At 38.6% G+C, this 21,258-nt stretch overlaps 1 protein-coding gene across 3 annotated transcripts in view; it reads left to right on the top strand.

Annotated features, from left to right (window-relative positions):
• The window catches only part of tnr (tenascin R (restrictin, janusin)), a 238,688-nt gene that overhangs the window by 137,849 nt on the left and 79,581 nt on the right, over positions 1 to 21,258 (top strand). For all 3 annotated transcript variants that reach the window (XM_084733239.1, XM_084733240.1, XM_084733241.1), the window contains exons 7-11: positions 1,352 to 1,514; positions 2,646 to 3,122; positions 13,965 to 14,084; positions 14,241 to 14,384; positions 16,660 to 16,775. In XM_084733239.1, the coding sequence (XP_084589365.1) occupies positions 1,352 to 1,514; positions 2,646 to 3,122; positions 13,965 to 14,084; positions 14,241 to 14,384; positions 16,660 to 16,775 (1,020 nt within the window). The remainder of the gene's footprint in view (positions 1 to 1,351; positions 1,515 to 2,645; positions 3,123 to 13,964; positions 14,085 to 14,240; positions 14,385 to 16,659; positions 16,776 to 21,258) is intronic.

Below are 21,258 nucleotides of genomic sequence, written 5' to 3'. Positions count from 1 at the left end.
ATTTCTACAAGATTTGTCTTGCATCACAAACAAACACCATTTCACAGACTAATACAATTTTTCCATCAACATATTTTTATGAGCATTTTGAAGTATCACACTAGAAAAGATTGATTGAATTTACAAACTTAAAAAAAAAGAAGAAAAAACCTGTTGATAGCCAAACCATTTTTCTGATCACTTGAGATGTTTTTTTTGCTTTTCTCAAACATGAGTTTTGCACTTGATGGGAGATGGAAACACATTTTCAGAATAAGTTCTGGTGTAGGGAACATTTGCCTCACACAACTGATCAGCTGTTTCTGTTCCAACATCGCTCCCATGGCTCTGTAGTACATCCCTTATCGCTCCACACAGATGTGACATAACAGCCTTCACAGGAATACATTAAACAAACAGAAATCTCATATTTCTATTGTTTTTCACTCTTTGAGAGTCAACTCATTTTTAATTATTATTGGTATAATGGTTTTTATGACTGGGGCAACTGCTGCTCGGTGAACCAGCTTCTAATAATCACATGATAGTGGATGAAAACAAGCATTCATTTGGATTTTCTTTTACTGAATTACTTGAAATTTGGTTAAAATTTACAATACATTTGGACAGATGGAAACACTAGTAATCATGCTACTAGTCCATGTTTCAAACACGCCATCTTTTAGCCAACATTTAACTAAGTACATCACCTCAATTCTCACATTGTCACACGTGAGCTTGAGGTTGTTTTAGCTGCTTTGGTTTGAACATTTTAGATTGTCTAATATTTCCTTTTGCTTTTGGGGCGAGGTGGATAATGCTGCAGTAGATGTTTTGCTACTTTTTATTACACCATAAAATACTGACCATGGCCTCAATTCTCCCTGACAGACAAAACCCATAACCTTTTTTTTCCCCCCACTTTCCAAGTCTACGGGAGTAAAGGTGAATGTTTGACACTTGAATTGTAGATTTTGGTTGAAGTAGCTCTTTAAAATTAGCAAAATTTTCTAATAATTGTGGAATGAATTGCTCTAATATGCTTAATTGAAGCTACAGTTGGTAACTTCTATAATATTATCCTGACAGTAGTACATGAGACAGATAATATGATTCTCGGGTCGTTTTGGGTTGAAAGCTGATTGAGTGTTTTCATTCGGGCGCGGCACATTTCTGCAAATGCCGTTAGAAGCACAAGTAGGAGCCAGAGGAGTTTTTCACATATTAAATGCCTTGTGTACTACTGTTGGGATTTAGTGAACGTTTGAACAGATGTGAGAAAAAGTTATTTTTTACGGAAGTTGCCAACCGTAGCTTTAATGCCTGTGGGTGCCGATTTGCACTTCATAGCCAAAGTGTGTTTTTTCTTCAGGTAACATTCACTCACCGCATCAACATCCCAAAAGCTGCATGTGGTTGTCCAGCATCAACCACAATCCAGCAGCTCGCCACCAGGGTGGAGATGCTGGAGAGAGAAGTTTCCCTGCTCCGAGCTCAGTGTGGATCTGGATGCTGCGGGGAGAGCTCAGCCATGGGTGAGTGTAGTGCAACAGTGACGACAAAGTGTGTGGATAAAGCTGGAGGATGTTGTTGTTTTGTTTAAATAAGACTTTTTTACCTACGGTATTTGAAAAGATGTCTCATGTGGCAAAAAAGACGAAAGGCAGGTACAATAGGTAAAACAGGCAGAAAAAACTGTTTATACCATGAATGAAGAGGAGACAGACGGCAGCAGAATATTGATGCTGCAGGGCAACTTGTCTCGGTCTAAAAGGTGTGGAGAAACCTTTGCTACTGGTAAAAATTTTGTTCACTATTCAGGAGATGCTGCCATTATAATATGAGGGGACGAAAATGGATAGAGTTATAGGATATATTATGGTTAAAGGAACTGCTCCATTGACACCATCACCCCATTCAAATATTTTCTGAAAACGCTCCATCTCTACGGTGAGAATATGATTATCTCCAGCACTCATGATCTGAATCAGAATGAGGACGAAATGCTCGGCTGAGGAGGACGGTGGCTAGATGGAAATGCACAAAATGAGACAAGCTCTCAATGATGTCTTGACTACTGTCTGTCCCATCAGTGTTGTTGATGCATGAGAACCAAGTTTGAAGGTTTTTTAAGTGATTATGTTTTAAGGATAGGTCACTCTTTTCCTGACAATCCCAGGATTTCTAGTATTTTAAAAACAGAACTGCATAATTAATCAAAAAAAGTATTGTTTTGTTATTATTTTACGTGAGATAAGTCCAACATGAAGGCATTTTACCATCTTTATACTGTAAAAAATATGAGAAAACTCGAAATTTCAAGAAGCTTTCTGCAGTAGATTTTTGAATTTTGAGCCCAACTCAAACTCGTAAGTCTTGAAACAAAATAAAGTTTTGCCGACCCTATGCAGACATCTCCGTACCCCCAATTTGTTGTGACCATGCGGGCAGGTCCAATGACTTGTTCACATGACCACTACACCCATTTTGTAGATGCCAACCTACTGTGCATGTATGGAACACGTCCTCCAAACACAACTCAGAGAGAAGTGTAAACTATCCCTTTAGGTTTACTCGTATGGTAATCTTTTCATCTTTAAGTTAAGCATAATTTTATAACATATTACTGTGCACAGTGTAGTCATTATATATACCTTTGTTCCCAGGTCGTTTGGACTTTGTCCCAGGCTGCAGTGGCCATGGCAGCTTCAGCTTTGACCTGTGTGGCTGCATCTGCGAGGAAGGTTGGACCGGCAAAAACTGCTCCGAGCCTCGCTGCCCAGACGACTGCTCCGGCCAGGGGGTGTGCGTTGAAGGGGAGTGTGTGTGTGACCATGACTTTGGAGGCGACAACTGTTCGGTGCCGCTGTGCCCTTCAGACTGCTCGGGTCGCGGGTTGTGCATCGACGGGGAGTGTGTGTGCGAAGAGTCCTTCACCGGCGAGGACTGCATGGTGGGGAGGTGTCTGAACGACTGCTCAGACCAGGGGCTGTGCGTCAACGGGACGTGCCAGTGTCGGCCCGGGTACGTGGGGGAGGACTGCTCGCTGGTCTACTGTGCCAACAACTGCAGCAAGAAGGGAGTCTGCAAGGACGGATTCTGTGTCTGCCAGGACGGCTATGCTGGAGATGACTGCAACTCTGGTAGGTTATTACTTTTTATCCCTTATGTCAGATCCATCCTCTCGACTGTTGTCAAGTCCAAATAACTAGTTTGTCTGACATTTGTGGTTCAATTCCCAGAAGCAGAAATTCTGGGCAAGGCAGTTGTCCTCCCTTAACACTCGCTGTCAGTGTGACCAAGACCAAGTAACTCAACAGAAATAACAGCTTAAACAGATTTCACAATGACACTCTGTGACCCTCAGACAGCTCAGTATGAACTCTTGAGCAGGAACAGGTTTCTTTTCAAATTAGAGCTGCAACGTCAGATGGAGTGCCTCCACCGCTGAGATTGATTTGTTGGAATGTGAGCACATTTTCTGTTCTTGAATTGCTGGCATCGTCACTGAGGTTTATTCGGGTGCAAAAATTGAACGCATGCCTCAAATTACAGTCCAGTCTTTAGAAAAAGCATCTCGATGTCTCTTTATCTGGTTTACTTACAGTGTGGGAGTAATTCTGAATAAAATAAGAAAGTAAAAAGCAGATTTGCTCCAAATGATAAATACCACCAACAAACTGAGATATTTCCCCCTGAGCTACTATTTAAATTAGAAAATCTGTCTTTGGATGTTCTTACACTGTTAGATGTAATCAATATGTGGCACTCAGTACAATGATGTTTGGAGAGCGTTTTTACGGAAGTTGGATGTAAAAGTACGATACATCTGTGTAAACACCATCTGTCAAACATATACAATTAGGGCTTCAACTCAGTTCATTATTTTTGGTAAATGGACTGCATTTTATACAGCACTTTTCTAGTCTAACGACCACTCAAAGCACTTTACAACTCATGCCAACATTCACCCATTTGCACACACATCCATACACTTATGCAAAGTGCCAACCTGCTCATCAGGAGCAGTTAGTTGGGAGTTCAGTGTCTTTCTCAAGGACTCTTCAGTTAACTGGGGATAAAATTTAGGTACCTTCTGATAACTAAATGACCACTCTACCACTTTACTTTCTGAGCCATGCTGCACCAAATTAGTTGGGTGTTTTTCTGACCAACATTGGACCTACAGTCAGAAAACTATCAAAGTCAAGGTAATCTTTATTACCTCCATGGGGCAATTTGTTGCACAGCCAGCAGAATACATAAAATAACTAACCAAATAAAATTGCCTAATGCTATTCAAAACACTAATAGCAGTTTGTACCAGTGAACTTCAAAATCTCTTGGTCCTGCATCTTTGCAGGTTGTGTGTGATCATTTATTATCATTACACAACGACGGTGATGAGTCCCATTTCTTCCGTGCCATTTTCCTGACCAGACATTATCCACGAGCAGCCTTCCAGTCCAAGCTGGGTCAGCATGGCTTTTGTCCCTGCTCACCTCCTCTCCTCCTGGGGTGGTTCATAGCAGTGTGCCCAGCTGATCTGACTGCATGGTCGAAAGATGACGTTTGCTTTATTGATCGTCTCAGGGTCTGCTGCTCTTTAATCCAAACGCCACCTTTTCTTTTCCGATGCCTGTGAATGTATTTCTATCATAGGTGATGCGTGTTTCAGCAATAAACCTGAAAAAATAACAGATTAAATTTTGAAGTTTGAAGGAGCCACCAGCTGCACCATCAACATGTGCCACTATAAAACTAAACATAGACATTTGACAATGATATAAAACAGAGAAAAGGTACAATTCTCACATTTTAGAAGCAAAAACCAACAAATGTCTGGCTGTTTTGAATGATGTATAATGGAACAATTATCAGATTTGTTGGGGATTCATTTTCTGAAGATCGATAAATTGCTTAAGCAGCTATTTTTTTCAGCAGTAAATGCAGAAACTTAAAGCTTACTGTAGGTACAGAAGGTATTGGAATTCATGTGCCTTGGAGTACAGAGAGTTTGCAGGCAGATAAAGATGACAGCAGGGGATTTCATCTATCAGCATGCCTTTAACAAAGAATAAAGGAAGTAATTAATTTAACTACCTAGTGTACTGTTAAGATAGAAAGTAAACCTTCTTACTCATGATGCTCCATGACACATGAGGCCTATCTGAGCCCTGCAGAGCAGGTAGACGGATCTGATTTGCTTTATAGTTTTATAAATGCAAAGCTTTCTCTAGCTCTCGGGCCCGTCATTTTCACTGTACGTGCAGCCCCGAAAAACAAATCTCTCTGTGCTTCTAACGCAGGTGGTGGGGCGCATGACATGCTGGACAGCAGACGGTGTAACAGCATTCATTTGTCAAAAGTCACATTCATCCGGGGAGAGGAGTGTCACATTAGCCGCAGCTGAGACAGTTTCTGACTCATGCTCGCCTTTGTTCGAGCTCCAGCTCTCCACGCCAAAATATCAGATCCTCCTCTGCCATTTGAGGCGGCTGTCAACAAAGTGAAGGATGAGGACAGACAGAAGAGCGAGCAATAGAGAGACAGGGACGGCAAATCATATTACCAAGGCTGATTCCTCCCTGCTGCCCTCCCATTTAATATCTATACCAAGTGAGGGAGTCAGAATTGCTTATTTCTTTGCAATTAGAGGCTAAAATAGCCAATGCTTGTAGGGGATAGTTTGCGGAATACAAAACGAAGCAGTTCAATTACCAGAGACCTGTAGGGTGACAGGCTTAAGTGCTTCATGTTATCAAACGCTGAAGAAAGTGGGATGTATTTTTGCTTCAATTATGGTGGCCTATATTTTCCCACAAGAAATAATAGAGGCTGTTGAATTTAAATGGGATGTTTTAGGGTTGAGGAAGGATACAGTATATCTTTACACAAAAATATATATACAGTCTCAAAGCAGAGAGATCAACTTGTGCCGGAGAGTGGCATTTAATCTTGACAGCAGAGGAATTCCACAATCATTTTCGATGAGTCCTGATGCTACACTGGAAAAGTAGCGATGACATCCTCGCATTGTTGACATCCTCTGAGTGCAGCAGCCGTGACAACTGACATTTACATTTCTCACATAGTTGTGGATCTCAGCGCTGCTCTGAGGCAGCACCGCTCCCTTATTCATGCCGATTTTATTACCTTATTTTATCACCTTATTCTGCTGAAATCCACCTATCAAGTTTAACTGAATAACACACCTTTTTTTTACTTACATCAGGTCAGTCAGTAGCAGTAATTTAGAAGCCAGCTGTATGAAGAAGCTGTGTTTCATATTAGATGCCAAAGGGCTTTGATAGGCATGTGACGGTCCACCTCATCACACAATCAAGCACAAATCTAAACCTGTGTGCCATTCGTAGTCGGCCTCAGCAGCTTGAGGACACACACTGTTATCATGGCGGCGGGCGAAATTGTGTTGCAGCTTGTGACAAAAGTCCTTCAATAACCAAAACCATTCTCCTGTTCTGAATAGAAAATGATTCTCCTTTTTTCCTGTATGACAAAGAATCTCTGACAGTATGTATTTTGGAGCTGCCTTTTTGCCAACCAAAAGAGACATCAATGTAGGTCTGATCTTGTGAGTGTGAGGGTGTTCTTCCTTTTTTGGATGCTTAAGCAGAGTGTAGAATATGAAACCACTTTTGCATTTCAGCATAGGAAACCTCATTGGCCTTTTTTTTTTTGCATAAATTCAGTGAATGTACTTTTCACAAGTAATAAAACATAATATCAGCTGGAGTGAACTAGACATCTTTTTAGATTTAATTTACAATATCTGTATTTTACATCTGACTTTACAATAGTTTGCCTAATTATAGTAGGTGAAAATGGTATAATGTAACGTGAACTGTGGAGTATTTTGTTCCTGTGAGAAATGTGATTCAAACAAACTATATGATACCTCTAAAAGAATATTTTATAAGAGTACAAGAACAGTAATGCTGATGTCTCACTTGAAAAGTCTAGCAAGCAAAAAAGGAACTGATGAACTATAGATTGTTTTAATGCTTTAATTCTGAACTTATATATAAACACTACAAAATTGTTAGTAGTATAGGAATTAGTGTTACAAAAACATATACTATAGAGCACAATAATAAACTATAACCTTTAAACTTTAATATTAAACACTTTGTTTCTCTTTGTCATACAAGAATACATAACATGTAAGCTGTGTTTTTAAGCACATATAGTAATTCTCATACTTACTTGCCTCTCTTCCTGTCCTGATTTTATGCTTATATTCCATTTCTCTATAGCAGAGTACTACTAAAAGTCATCAATCTTAAACAGGAGGTCTGCAACCCTGAGAGGGTCCTCAGAGTTACTCCAAGAAGGCCTCCAAATTATCTCAAAATATGTCTAAAAATACACATTAGCATGACATTCTTAGCAAATATAAATCAGCCCATTGGGAAAAAAAACCCCAAAAAACAAAAAACATTTAATTTACACAACACTGACAAAATGCTGAATCCTCGTGCAATCATCTAAGGTAGCTAACCTACAGAGTCAATGTGTAGCACCTATCCATAAACTAACAGAAAACTCTGACATACTCTCTACCTCAGAAACCACCTGTAAAAATTTACCTTAGTCACACTATAACTGGTGCTAACTAAGCAGCTACAGTTAAGCGCAAATGAGAGATGAACTGAAATTATTCAGTGCATTATATTGGCGCTGTCCTGTAAAAACACTTATATCCACATGTGGTGATTTTGAATTTTGTTTGCTAAAACCTTAGGAGGGAATGCTCCTTTAAGAGTTGAGACACTTACCCTTTGTCTTAAGCCAAAGAAACCATTCACAAAGCCCCTGGATCATCTGAAAATGCATTGGCACAAAGCTGAGAGCATGGCTGTTTTACTCAGCTCCTGAAAAGTTGACATTTTGGAGATAAGTGTTTTTTATTGGACAGCCACGATATGTAATATAGGGTCCCTGCTATGCCTCTATCAGCCAAGGGGTCGATGACCTGGGAAACCCTGCTTTAAGTCACAGGAGATACCTGATTTGTCTTCTCATATCCTACTAAACGCATCATTCTTGACTCCACTGCTTTCACATGTCCAAGCTTGTAGCTGGACTGTCAAACACAGAATTATCAGAGACTGCTGGCTCCTTCATTATTTCAGCTTGCTTTGTGATCCAGGCCCATGGCTGGTTTGTATCTAGAGGGAAGAAACAGAAAATAGATTAGCATTGAAAATCTGCATTGTTTGGGATGTTTTCTATTACATACAAACCCCAAAATACTGTACTTGACAGTAAAAGTTTCAGATTAGTCACTGAAGGAAATTAACAAGAGAAGTGCCATCGCATAAAGTAGCCTGAAGGTAAGTTAGTCCTCTGATGATGCACTGACCTCGGTTGTCAGCTGGAGTTTTACCTTTTAAGGTTTTAGTTCAGTAGATACGGCTGTACCTGCTTGTGATAGCATACAGATTAGACGTAATGAGACTTTAAAGACTCCAGGCAAGATTGTTGAATAACCTTCAGCAAGTTGCCCTTTTGAAACAAACCTTGGGAAAGATACGGGCCTGAGAAATGACATTTTCATAAATTGAGAAGGCAAAAACCTTAAGCATTTGAATTAGTGCCCAAGTGATAAAACCAGTGTATCTGTAACATGTATACAGCTTCTATCTGGGTCAAGACGTGAAGTTCTTAAAACTGTTTCTCATCCTCGTAGGCAGCCCAAGAACAAAATGTGCTTAAACTGAAATTATAATAAGAAAGGTAAATAAGGAGGTGAAGTTATTTTTCATTATTTTCTGTGTACTTGAAGCATAAGAGAGGAAATGACAAACTAATGTTGAAGACTGCTGTTTCAGCCTGTGAATTGTTCGTGTCACTGTCCTCACCCCACACTAATGCACATACACATCTTACCTGTATAATACTCCAGCGATTCAGTAAATTCATGTCATAACCATTTTAAGTTTTAAGTCAGGTACTTAAGCAAAAAAAAAAAAAAAGCATTCTTCAGTTCAAGGACAGGGTTGACACGATGATTAAATTGATGTGTCACAGCAGCCCTTTTGAATTTCAGGTCCAGTAATTTTCTTATCAGGCATCTGACAAATAGGGTCTATTAAATTGGGTGGAAATAGACTATTTTTCAAATATACCACTATTATCATTATTCATGTGCGCTTTATGTGTATTTTTCAGGTTTATAATTGAATAAAATATTGAAATCTTAAAGAGGGATGTTTTTGGTATGTATTTTGTGTAAATTTATTATTATATTTAAAAAGTAGTAATTAAAAAATCGTAATCATAAGCATTCGGATTAGGCTACAGATGATATAAACAGTGTATTTGTAACATCCCATTCATGTAGATGAACATTTTTAGATCATGTTTCTAATGTTTGGAAGCATGCACACAATTCTTAAAAGTGTTTGTCATCCTAAGACCTTGTAGGCAGCCCCAAAACAAAATGTGCTTAAACTGAAATTTGAATAAGAAAGGAAAACAAGGAGATGAAGTTAGGCACTGAAAACTGCTGCCGAAGTTGGACACGGGCCCAGTCACTAAAGGTCAGAGACTCTCTTGATACTTTGCGATTGAGAAATCTTGAGAAATTCAATAGAGTAAACAATACATTTGCATTCAAATTAGCTGCCCGTTGATGACCTTTCACACAGCAACGACAAGGTGAGATACTTAATGCTTCTCTGTCTTTAGTAAAAAGTTGCAGATTTCGGCTCTAACGTTGTTGACCAACTCTTCAGAGGAACATTTTCCTGGAGAGTTTGCCCTTCACTTTCACTACGGCATTGATTCCCAACAGGGGATTCCCAGGACTTTGTCTACTCTGAGGCTGTCTAGATTAGATTTGCACATATTAACTAAAATGACAATCTATACAAAGGTCTGTATACAGAACTATTTAAAAAGATAAGTTTCTTTGTCCTAAATTAAAAACAGTGGGCTACTTTATAAATCACGACTCTGTGACCTCCCAAACTCTGTTATAATGAATCATTATTATTCTTTTGGTAAGGATGAGAGTGTATAAGCCGACTCCGTTGGGTTTTTGAAATTAAAAATGTTAAGCTTCTACTACAAAAGAGACATTTACCAAAGGTAACGGTTCTAAGAATGGAAACAATTTAATTTATGTTTATTTGGGAGAGAAAAGCTTTGGAATTAATCACTTTTTCTTTTGGTTTATACGCCCATGTGTGCAGGCTGGGGGGCTCAGCTTTCCTTGGATACAAGTAAGGATGTTCCTTGGGAAAAATGTTGGGAACCACTGTTCTGCGGGAGTTGACATATATACTTTCATATAGCTTGTCTGTTCAGCGTCCTGCGTGACCTCGTTCAGTCATCCCTGTGGATTATCACTCCTTTGTTTGATTTGTTATTTCCTGCATATACATCGTGACGAAACTGAAATCTAATTGATGAAATAAATCAGGCTAAGTGAACGCTGCAGGAGTTGTCCCCAGTGCAGGTTCACTTTTTCAGAATGAGCAAACCGTTGTACAGCATGAGCCCATCTGTCGAGTGTGTGCAGAAGGAGCTGAAACGACTATGAGAGTGTCCAAAAGATCCCAGAGGAGGACTCAGTGCTGTGCTGTAGAGTCCTGTATCACAGGATGTAGAGATGATGAGGGGGTGAGAGGTTGTTTATCACACCATCACGCTCACTGCTCCTTCCCTCCTCTCTCTGTCTCCCCTTTTCTGTTTCATCCTAATTCTCTCTCATTTGAAACACCTCGCCATGTTAGTCATTAAGTCTTCCGACATCTTGTCCAGTCGTCTGCCTGTGAATTTGCCTGTCGTTTCTCCCCCCTAAAAAAGCTGTTTGTACCTTCTTCTCCTCTCCTTTATGCCCTTCACCTGTCTCCCCTCCTCCTCCTCGTTGTTTTTGGCAGTGGGAGCTGTAAACACTCGTTTATGCCTCCACATTTACATTCAAGACCACCTTCTCAGGCTTATGGCTTGACTATCTCCACTTCAGCCCGAATGAATGACAGTGCGTCTCCCTCTCATGTTAACACTCAGCCTCTTGTTGCCACAAGCACTGGCCTCTTTCACTGGCTGGAACGCATACACACAGTGCCGTCCAGCCTATTGTCAAAGATTATGGATGCAGAGACTGTCTTTAGTAAGCGAGATAATGGCAAATGTAGGGATGCTGTTTGCATTGGCAGTAGTTCTAAGCACTAGTTATGATAATTTTACCATTTACTCGACCTTCATTGACCCTGGACGGCACAATGATGCAGTGAATTATGGGGGAAATTTGCCTAAACAGCAAAAATATGAGGCACTCACATCTAAAATTTCTCTCTTATTGAAGCCTCATGTTAGAGAGGACATGCATTTGGATGGGTGATTTTAATACTAATGTAGTGAAAAATCTCCACTTATGGAGACGTATTTAGATGTAATGACAGTAGGCAATTTAAGGAGGGATAAGGACGGATGTCATCCTCGTTTTTAGCAAAATGACCAAAATGCATCTCTCTTGTTAACCTGCCATCCCCCCTCTCCATCCTTAGCAGCAGAGAGTGTGCAGGGTAGAGGGGTTGTTAGGTTAATGTTAGTCTAGTCTGCTTAACTCATTGATTCTTTACCTGACTAAGGTTTGTGCAAGTTAAAATCTATGGCCCTGCACACGGCTCTGAAATGTCAGTAGCCTAATTGCATATTGATAAATCCAGGGTGCTGTCCATGGTGCTGAAGTTGTACACGGATTCGTAATTGCAATTTTTTCTCTGACTCACTTATCAGAACTAAAGGAGTTGTTCATGAGTTTGTTTGCTAATCACAGATACACAAAACAAACCAGGTCCATTCCCTCTCTAAAAAATTAACAATTTCTTTTCAAAAAGTAAAGTACCGAGAAGCCAGATGATTCCATTTCTTATGTCTGGTGGCTAAAGTTAAGAATTTAAATGTGTAAAACAGTGTGCCTTTTCATTTTCTCTCCACTTCATTAGTTTTCACAATTGGAAAAGAAACATTATGTAGAAAAGTACTGGAAAAACAATGCATCTTTGTAATACTGGATTAGAAGCTTGTTTTGGTAAACATATTGCTGCCTTTTTTTCATTTGTTTAACTCTTCTAAGTTTGCTCTGCTTAAACAGTTTGAGTTTTAAAATTATAAGTGTCTCTATACTTAAATAGGCGTTGCCTACTTTGTATAGATAGAGATGTGATGGTAGTATGGTGTCGTCTAGGCTCCTGTACTCCTTCATGTCTTTGCAACCACAAGGAAATCCATCTTGGACTTAACTGTGTGACTGTATGCTTGACACTTTGCAGCTATGCATGACCTGAGATCTTTTCTCTTGTTGTGTCAGATGAACTAAACAACACTAAAGTGAAAAGTTTGTTTGAGTCCGAGACCTAGTCAGTAGGTTGTCTGGAATTTTTTAAATTTATTTTTAAAGTATGATTGAATATTGAGATCGCAACAGGCATCTTGATACTATGTAGAATTGAACAGACACAGGATTTGGGCTTTTGGGTGATCGCAAAACATAAACCAAATTTGTGATTCACAGGAGTTATACCACTTGCAAAAGTTGGACCAGATTGGGCTTTTTTCACTTCAATATAAATAACTACTTTTTACACCTCAACATTACTGCTTGTCATTTCCCGAAACATGCAGCTATATTTTAGCTTTCGCAGTATTTTGCCAAATTTCCTAATTTGAGAAAATGAAAATGTTGAGATGATACACTTAAAATTCAGAGCTTTGCCAGAAAACACATCAATCCATCTGTCATATCAGTTGTAATTTCTCTTGAGAAATTGTTTGACTGTTTCCTGGCGGCAGGAAAGATGTCCTGCCTATGAGTAAATCTCATTGGAAGGATCTTACGCCATGTAGAACATCAAAACATAGGGTCTAAGAGGGACAGACAAATTTGTCAACTGCTGTCTGAAAAATGACTGAAATTATTGAATTATGGGTGTGAAAAATTTGCTATACCAATTAAAGCAAGGAGATTTTTCACCTAGCTTATAAGCAAGTTGTTCTACAGGTGACATAGTTCTGTAATTATCAGTCTAAGTACATATATAAATAAGTGAAGGTTTGTGTATATGGCACTTTCTAACAAACAAAGACTAGTCACCTTTTGTTTTGAAGCGAGAGATGGATAAAAATACACATATGAAGATCAAGGGGTGAAATATATAAGAAGATCAGCAGTGTAGCTAGGAGGAAGGTCATGCAGTGCCTTGTATGTATTCAGCAGGAACTTATAGTTTATTCTGTATGTTACAGGAAGGCAGTGGAGGGAGGCTAGAGTGCAGGTGATGGCTGCTTCTTGTTAATGACCAATAGATTATTACATAGTAAATTTACAGTAGATTTGCAGAAACGTGCAGAGGACCTTGCAATAATCTAGACAGGAGAAATAAAAGCGTGGATTAATAGCTCAAGATCTGTAGAGGACAGAATACATTTGATTTTAGTGATATTCCTCAGCTGAAGAAAACAGGACTGATCAAACTCACCTACATGATGTTCAAAAGTTATATACTGATAAAGAGAATACCAAGTTTCTTAGCAGTGGATTTTATATTTGAGTGAAAGGGACCGATAAACTGATCAACTGCAGTGATAAAGTTATTAGGTCGAACTGAAAGAATCCCTGTTTTGTCAGAGATTAGCTGGAAGAAATTATGAGCCATCCAGGCTTCAGCCATCAGCAGAGGCACTGGATTTGGGAGAGAACTAGACCAAGAGGAAGCATGTACAGTGAGAAAAGGAGTGGTCCAAGGACAAAACCCTGAGGGACTCCACAAACTAAACTGAGGAGGATACACATTTGTTGATACAGTCATTAAAGTATCCTTTAGTCAAAAAGTAACGAAACCATTTTAAAGTTGTGCAACCTGTCAAGTAAGACAAAAAGATGTGGAAACATAAAACCTCCCCAAAACAAAATAAAAAGAGCATTTGTGCCTTTTGTTTTGTCTCAACAGTGGCACCAGCCATGAACCTGAGGATACGAGGCGTGACTGATCGTAGTATTGACCTGGAGTGGGAGGGGTCAGTTGTGCTGACAGATTTCTTAGTGACCTACACGCCAAGCAGCCCTGGAGGTAAGTATGGAGCTGTGCTCATCTTTTCAAAGCAAGGAAGCTTATAATATGCATTGTAAGCTTCAGATGAGTCAAAATGTCTTGATATAATACACAGCTTCTTTAAAAAAAAAAAAAAAAAGGGTATCAGTGTCTCTTTACCTGTCTCCTTATCAGGTGTCCAATTAGAGATAAGGGTTCCAGGCAATATCACCACTTGCACTATCTCAGGCCTGGAGGCGGGCATGGAGTACAACATCAACGTGTTCGCTGTCATTAACAACAGCATCAGCGTCCCTGCCAGCATCACTGTTTCGACCTGTAAGTGCAGTCCTCCAGGTTGTTTTGACAAAATGTCCCCACAGGAGCATGAAAGATATTCAGCTGAAGGCATGTTTGGTCCGTGGCCAACTGAATATGAAAGTAATACCTCAGTTCAGTATCTCATAAAATGTCCTCTGTCTCACACACTGCTGTACATGCATCCTCACATGGACACAGTCATTCATGTGACTGCACACGCTCACCCTGTCTCTCACTTTTTTTCCCCTTTTTTTTGGATTAAATCTTCCCCAAGATGTTTCTCAGTGTCAATAGAGTGAGAATACCACCTGCTCCTCTGTGCCAACTTGTTGTGATTCCTATCTGTAACACCTGCTTGGTGTCACTCACACTCCAATACACTCACACAGTAACACACACACACACACACACACAAATATGAACAGCTTCTGAATGTGTGCATCCTGGCTGGGGTTAATGTCAGGTCATCAGACCTCACAGAGAAACACACTAGTTGCTTCAGTGCTTATCAGAGGTATGAAAACTCACCAAACCCCTCACTAAGTAATAGACTATTTTCAAAGGCAAACAGAACATTGTTTCCACTCCACATCCTCTGGCTACATCTAGTGTGTTGCCATCAGTTCGGTCGTGACTGCTAAAATTATCCATTTCACAGATAAGTGAATTTAATTTCACTGATTGCAGAATTTAGAGTAATAAAGTCCATTTAGGGCAATTAAGCCTGACGCAACCATTTTTCAGTGATTACATGATTTGTTGGGTTGTCTTTGCTGAATTCAATTATGAAATGTAGTATTTGATTATCTTGAAAGATTTATGAGGACACTGCTGGGAATTGTTGCATCTCCAAGCTGAAAAAAAGTCTTTTCATTATGTCTCATGAAGGACATGTTCATGTTTTAAATCCTTTTGAACAAATATGACATCTTTTGATTAATAACATTGGTAACACTTTATGATAACCATTGTTCACTGGTGGTAAACTGATGGCTACAAAGTCTCAGTCTTAGCTAATTTTCTTCTTATCATGAGGGATTCTGGTCTGAAGCTATCAATTACTAGTAGTTAGTTGTAGAAATTTTATGGTAACTCATAATAATACCCATCACTGATAAATAGAAAAATAAATTGATAGTTAATTAAACTAAAGTTTGATAAACATCAGTAGCAGTTTTGTAATGGACATCCAATTAATGTTTATATCTGCATTACATAGTTTTTATTTCTAACAATTTACAAAGTTTTATAAACATTAGTTGCGACTTTAAAATAACCAGTCAGTTCACTGACCAGTTTGGTCAGTGGTTCTACGGTGAACTTAGCAAAAATAAATATGCAAGGTCTGGGTAAACTTTCAAAATAAAAGCACAAAAACTACTTGGTTAGGTTTAGGAAAAGATCTTGGTTTGGGTCAAAATTACCACATCATTTACATAAGTAATGATCAGTTGCAAGTTTATAATAGCATTCAAATAATGTTTATAGATGGTTTTTTAACTGATATTAACCATTAGCAGAGTGTTACAAATATCTTGTCCATCTTTGTATCTAATGATTTCTTAAAGCTTTGCAAATCATTTGGTAATCATTAACAAATACTTAATATAATATATTAAATGTTATGATGTGTGCAACAATAAAATGTTTAGTAATTTAATCAGAATGTCACTGTGATTGTCTCTTATCAGTTATGATACAATATATATTATTATTAATAATAATAATAATAATAATATATTAAAATAAAGCATGAATATTATTTTAATATTTTGTTGTGGAGTAGAATAATTTTACATACTTATATTCTAATTTCTTGTAATTTCTCTCTGCTTATTTTTCTATTGTTAAATGGAAGAAAGAATTACTAAAAAACTAATCAATGAAGTTTTTCTGATTGTGATATATAATTTATAAACAAATTATTTTATATTATACAAACAATTGATTAAAAAAACATTAAATTTTTTAACACACAATTAGTGATCATTGTTTGTTAGCAGTGAAACAACTTAACTAAAGCTTAATTAATAATTGAACCATTTATCAATGATGTTTTATATTAAAGTGTTACCATAACAATTCTAAAACTCATGTTCAATCGGTGGCTTTATTGCCACGTCCCTCCTGATCGAGAGAAAGAAAATTATTCGAGACTGAGACAACAGAACAGAAAAACAAATGTAAAAGAGAAAAGTTCAGCGTTGGACACCTTCAGCATGAGATGGAGTGGTGATTTATGGGCTGTGTGGGTCACTGAAGAACAATAATATGTCTCTGACTACCTCTCCAGATCTCTCCAATCCAGACAGTTTAGTCTTCAAATCCATCACGGAGACGTCAGTGGAGGTCCAGTGGCAGCCGTTCTACTATTCCTTCGACGGGTGGGAGATCAGCTTCATCCCCAAGGTAGAGTAAAGCTGTGCGAGCGCTGAGCGTGTGTGTGTTTGCTGTCAGTCCCAGTGTAAGACCACAATACTGCATGCTGAAAGTCAAGCGCACTCGTCTTTGTGAGAAGAGCAGAAGGACAGACTTGCCCACTCCTCCCACACACATCAGCATTTCTTTTTTATTTCTTTTGTTGACCGAACAAAATATTCTTGATTGAAAAGAATTATTTTCAAATCTCACCAATGCCAACCTCCAAACGACTTTCTGTGCAGAAAAAGGAAGGGAAGATAACTGGGTGGATTTAGGTTTTCTTGGGGGTTTGCTCAACTCGAAGGCCACACCAAATTAGACAAGCGGATTGTCTTAAGCTTATTGGCTATTAGATGGATGAGCCATTAAACCCTTTTCCAGAATAACCCTTCGTAAAACCATAGCAAGGCCAGGTTCAAAGCCAGGAAGCAAAAACATTTCTCTTTCTAATTCCCGCTGTAAACTCAGGTACTTTGGGCACTCTAATCTCGTGCCCTCTCACAGTAATTGGTTTTCTCATTTAAGGCGTTCTCTTGGGGATATATCCTTTGGTCCAACTAGACTTCAAGCCTCAAATCTGATGTTCAGATCCTTTTTTTGTGTTTATTTCAAGCCCTTTTAAGGATAGATCGCTTCTGAATGGAAAAAAAGCTTCCTAATTTCATTTTATTGCTTTCAGCCCTCCCTTTTCTCTCTTTCTATCCAATCTTCCATGTTTCTCTGCCATCTCTCTTCCTCTAGCACTTTCCATCCCCCCACCATTTCCTCTTAATCTCTTGTTTTTACTTTCCCCTTGGACAGGATCTCTAACCTTTTCCTCCCTTCCCCCTGCAGGTACCCACCACTCCTTTCTTTCTCCTTCCTTCACCTCTCTGTTCCACCTTTCTGTGTATGTTCTTCCCTCCATCTTCCCCTGCTTTTCCCTCCCTCGTTCCAGCCACAGGGGAAATCATATTATGAGTTGGCAGTCCCGCCCCCTGTGGATTTAATCCAGCAATGGGGATTGTGAATTTTGACAATCTCGTAATGGAAGTAGGCATGAAAGCTTTGGCCTATGCGAACAAAAACACAGAACTCACTCCTCTGTAAAAAGGAGACAGAGAGAGTGAGGGGAGTGTGAGCTGTGAGACCTGACATTAACGCTGTTAGAAACAGCTGCAGTATGTATCTGACTTTCCAATAACGTACCATGTAATATGTTCTATTTTGGGCTTTTCATAATAAATTGATAAACCATCCAGTAGAACTGGACTAGTATTATAATTTTCACTTTGTGATAGTAGCAGTGTTAGAGTCATGTGGTCATAAGGAATAAGGCTGGCAGTATGACCTAATGTTTATATCACTGTATAATTTGAAGCATGCACTCTTAACAGTATTTATAAAACGATATATTCATTTTTCTTTGAATTTCAATATAAATGCCTCTGAAGGTGAAACGCATTGGTGTGGCAACTGCATGGTAGCTGTAACTGCACTCTTAACTGTATTACTAAACCATATTTCACATAGAAAAGAGGTATTTTAAGAACATTCTTTGTGCAGAGCTAGAATAAAAGAAAAAAAAAGAAAATCTTTTATCAAGTGTGTAAAGTGTTATCACTCCTTTTTAACCACTGTCACCTGACATTATCGTTTTCTGCTTGTTGTCTGACTTTTTAAACCCAAACCTGAAGGAAGGTGCACTGGTCTTTTTTCCAGCTTCTCCTTTTCATTTCAAGGATTCAAGGTTATTTATTATCCCTTATACAACACAGGGATTTGCAAAAAAAAAAAAAATTGAGTTGTAGTTCCTTCATGCTACAAACACAAAATACAAAATCATTCAGAATGGAGTAGGATAAAATATGAAACAAAATCAAAACAAAATAAAATGGTATGTGCAGTTATTTACATATATACACACACGCGCTCCCAGGAAATGATTATTTAGTGCATTTTTCTGAATTAGTGTCTGGTTGAACATAAACAGCCCCTCAGGAGGAACAGCTTGATCCGGGATATTGTGGTGAAGCAGGTCTCTCTGGCATATCAGTCTCTGGTTCCCCATTGTTTATCCAGCCTGAGTCCCATTTCGTCAGGTTCATTTTCCTGGCCGGACACAAGGGCAGCCTTAAGTACCAGCTGTAGCGTGGCTCTTATCCCTGCTGTCTTACTCTCTCCTCCTGGGGTCGACTCTGCAGTCGATGCATCCAGATGATCAGACTGTGTGTGCGAAAGATGCAGCCGACATTTCCTTGATCGTCTCAGGGTTTGCTGCTCTTTAATCCAAACCCCATGCTTAATTTTTTTAAATTCCCAATGCCAGTGAGTGTATTTCTGTCATGCGCTATACACATTTCAGCAACACAGATGAAAAAATAACATTAAAAGGGAAAAATAACAAAGTTTGAAGGAGCTGTCATAGCAACATTTTGTGTACTTCATTGCAGGCGCTGTAGCAGGTTGCTAAAACCGAAGCTATCTGTTTGTAGTCTAACTGCTTGGCTTAGTTTGCCACATTAAATTCTGGAAATGCTCATGCCATTATGTCATGATCTTGATTTTGTAACATTTTGGTGTAATTTATTATCTAGCTGCAGCTCTGCACTGCTCTGTCTTGGAGCTGAGCTTCTTCAGAAACACACACGAAACACAGTCAGCTGAGAGGTTACAGTGGAGGCAGTGAACTCGAAGACAAAAGAAAGCTAAAGAAATATTTTAATCAGCTCTGTCCTCAGCCTCATCCATCGCTGTTATATTTTACATAAGCACAGTGTGTTAACTTGACTGTGCAGCACTTTCAGTCATTTCTGCGTTTCAGAATAAAGCAGCATGGGCACTCATGTTTTTTTTTTTTTTCCAGATGATTAGCTGGTGCATGTTGATAAAATCCCTTGATGATAACAAATCCCAAAATGAATTTGGGGCAGTTTTTTGGGTCAAATAAAGGGAGGGCTTTACTGGTCAGCACAGTACAGACAAATTTATACCGGTATACTTCCTTTACTGTTTATATGCCCCTACATACATCCCTAATAATAGTATTCTCATTATTGATTAATATATTTAATGTTATTTTTCCAAAAAGGACACCAGAGTTGTTTCCATTTCCTGGAGACTCCCTCTTGAAAACATTCTGTTTGATTGTCGGATGAGCAGCTGCAGCTTCCTTTTGAAATGAAATTCACACACGCAGAAACACACACATGACCACGCATAACAATTAGGGTTTCCCTTATTCTCAGCTTTGTGATTCATGTTGAATAATCATCAAACGGTCAAAGCTGAAAGACACCGCAGCATTCTCTATACATAAAGCATTTGTTCATATAATGCATGCATAAACATGAAATGATGTTAAATAATGGCTGTGGCTGTAACACTCTTGAAATTGCACTTTGTGATTCACACCTTCACTCCTGGGCAGGAGAGACGGTGCCAGGCTGATACCAACTAAAAATCAATATTTTTTGCCCATTTGGGCCTCTGAAGCTGCCTCTAGTTAAGGAAATCAGGTGATTAAGTGAGAAGAAATCCCCTTGCAATACATACACATGATATATATGTTTGCAAAATGTAAAAATCAATCATTTGATACACCTGAGATGCCTGCCTCTGAGATTTCTGCTGCAAGCCCAGTTCAAAGGAAGTGAATGGACTTACATTTTTTATGCTTACAGCATTGAAAAATTATATTGAATAACAATACAACGGTTTTCCTTGGAAGTATTTTCTATTTAAGAAATAATCTACAGTCTATGAAATCTGTTGATATTTCAGCAGTTTTCAAGATTGGGAATCGAATTGGGAATTGTCAGTTTAAATATTTTATGAAGCATGGCAAGAGAAGGCTACATGAAGAAAAGCTAATTTTACAAATTGTCATACACAACGATTATATTACTACTTATTTTTTCAATAATTCCACTTAGTATCTCATTAGTATCCAAGCCTTTTTCCTCCTTATTCTCTCCCTTGGTTGTTTGTTTATAATGCATATAATGTATGCAAAGAATTATTATCCATACATATATGTCAGCTGTGTGCGATTTGGTCTGTGTGGATGCTGAACTGAGAACAGGACAGAAAAAAATTCATCTTTCTCACTTAACAAGTTTTACAATTATTATTTTGAACGCGATGTAATCATAAAAGAACTGATGCGTTTACATTTTTTGCAGTAAATTTATTCAGATATTAATCATTGTTGCAATACATTTCAAACTAATGTGATTAGATTGCTTTCTATGAATAGCAAGAGGATTATTAAAACCACCTCTTGACAATTTTTTTTTGGGACAGACATATTAAAAATGCATGCTGTTCTTCTTACCTGAAAAACTAAATTACCCTAATAAGTAACCAAGAAGCACAAATGGGCAATCAAACAGTCTTGCACTGTAGTCACCTCGATAAAATTAAACTCATAAAAATACCTCCACAACGATCCAAAAAATTCTCTTTTGTCATTCCTCATCCAAGCAACCTC

Source organism: Lutjanus erythropterus, chromosome 12 (assembly GCF_056507025.1).
Source record: "Lutjanus erythropterus isolate fLutEry1 chromosome 12, fLutEry1.hap2, whole genome shotgun sequence".
NCBI lineage: Eukaryota > Metazoa > Chordata > Actinopteri > Lutjaniformes > Lutjanidae > Lutjanus > Lutjanus erythropterus.
This window is presented reverse-complemented; position numbering and strand designations above follow the sequence as displayed.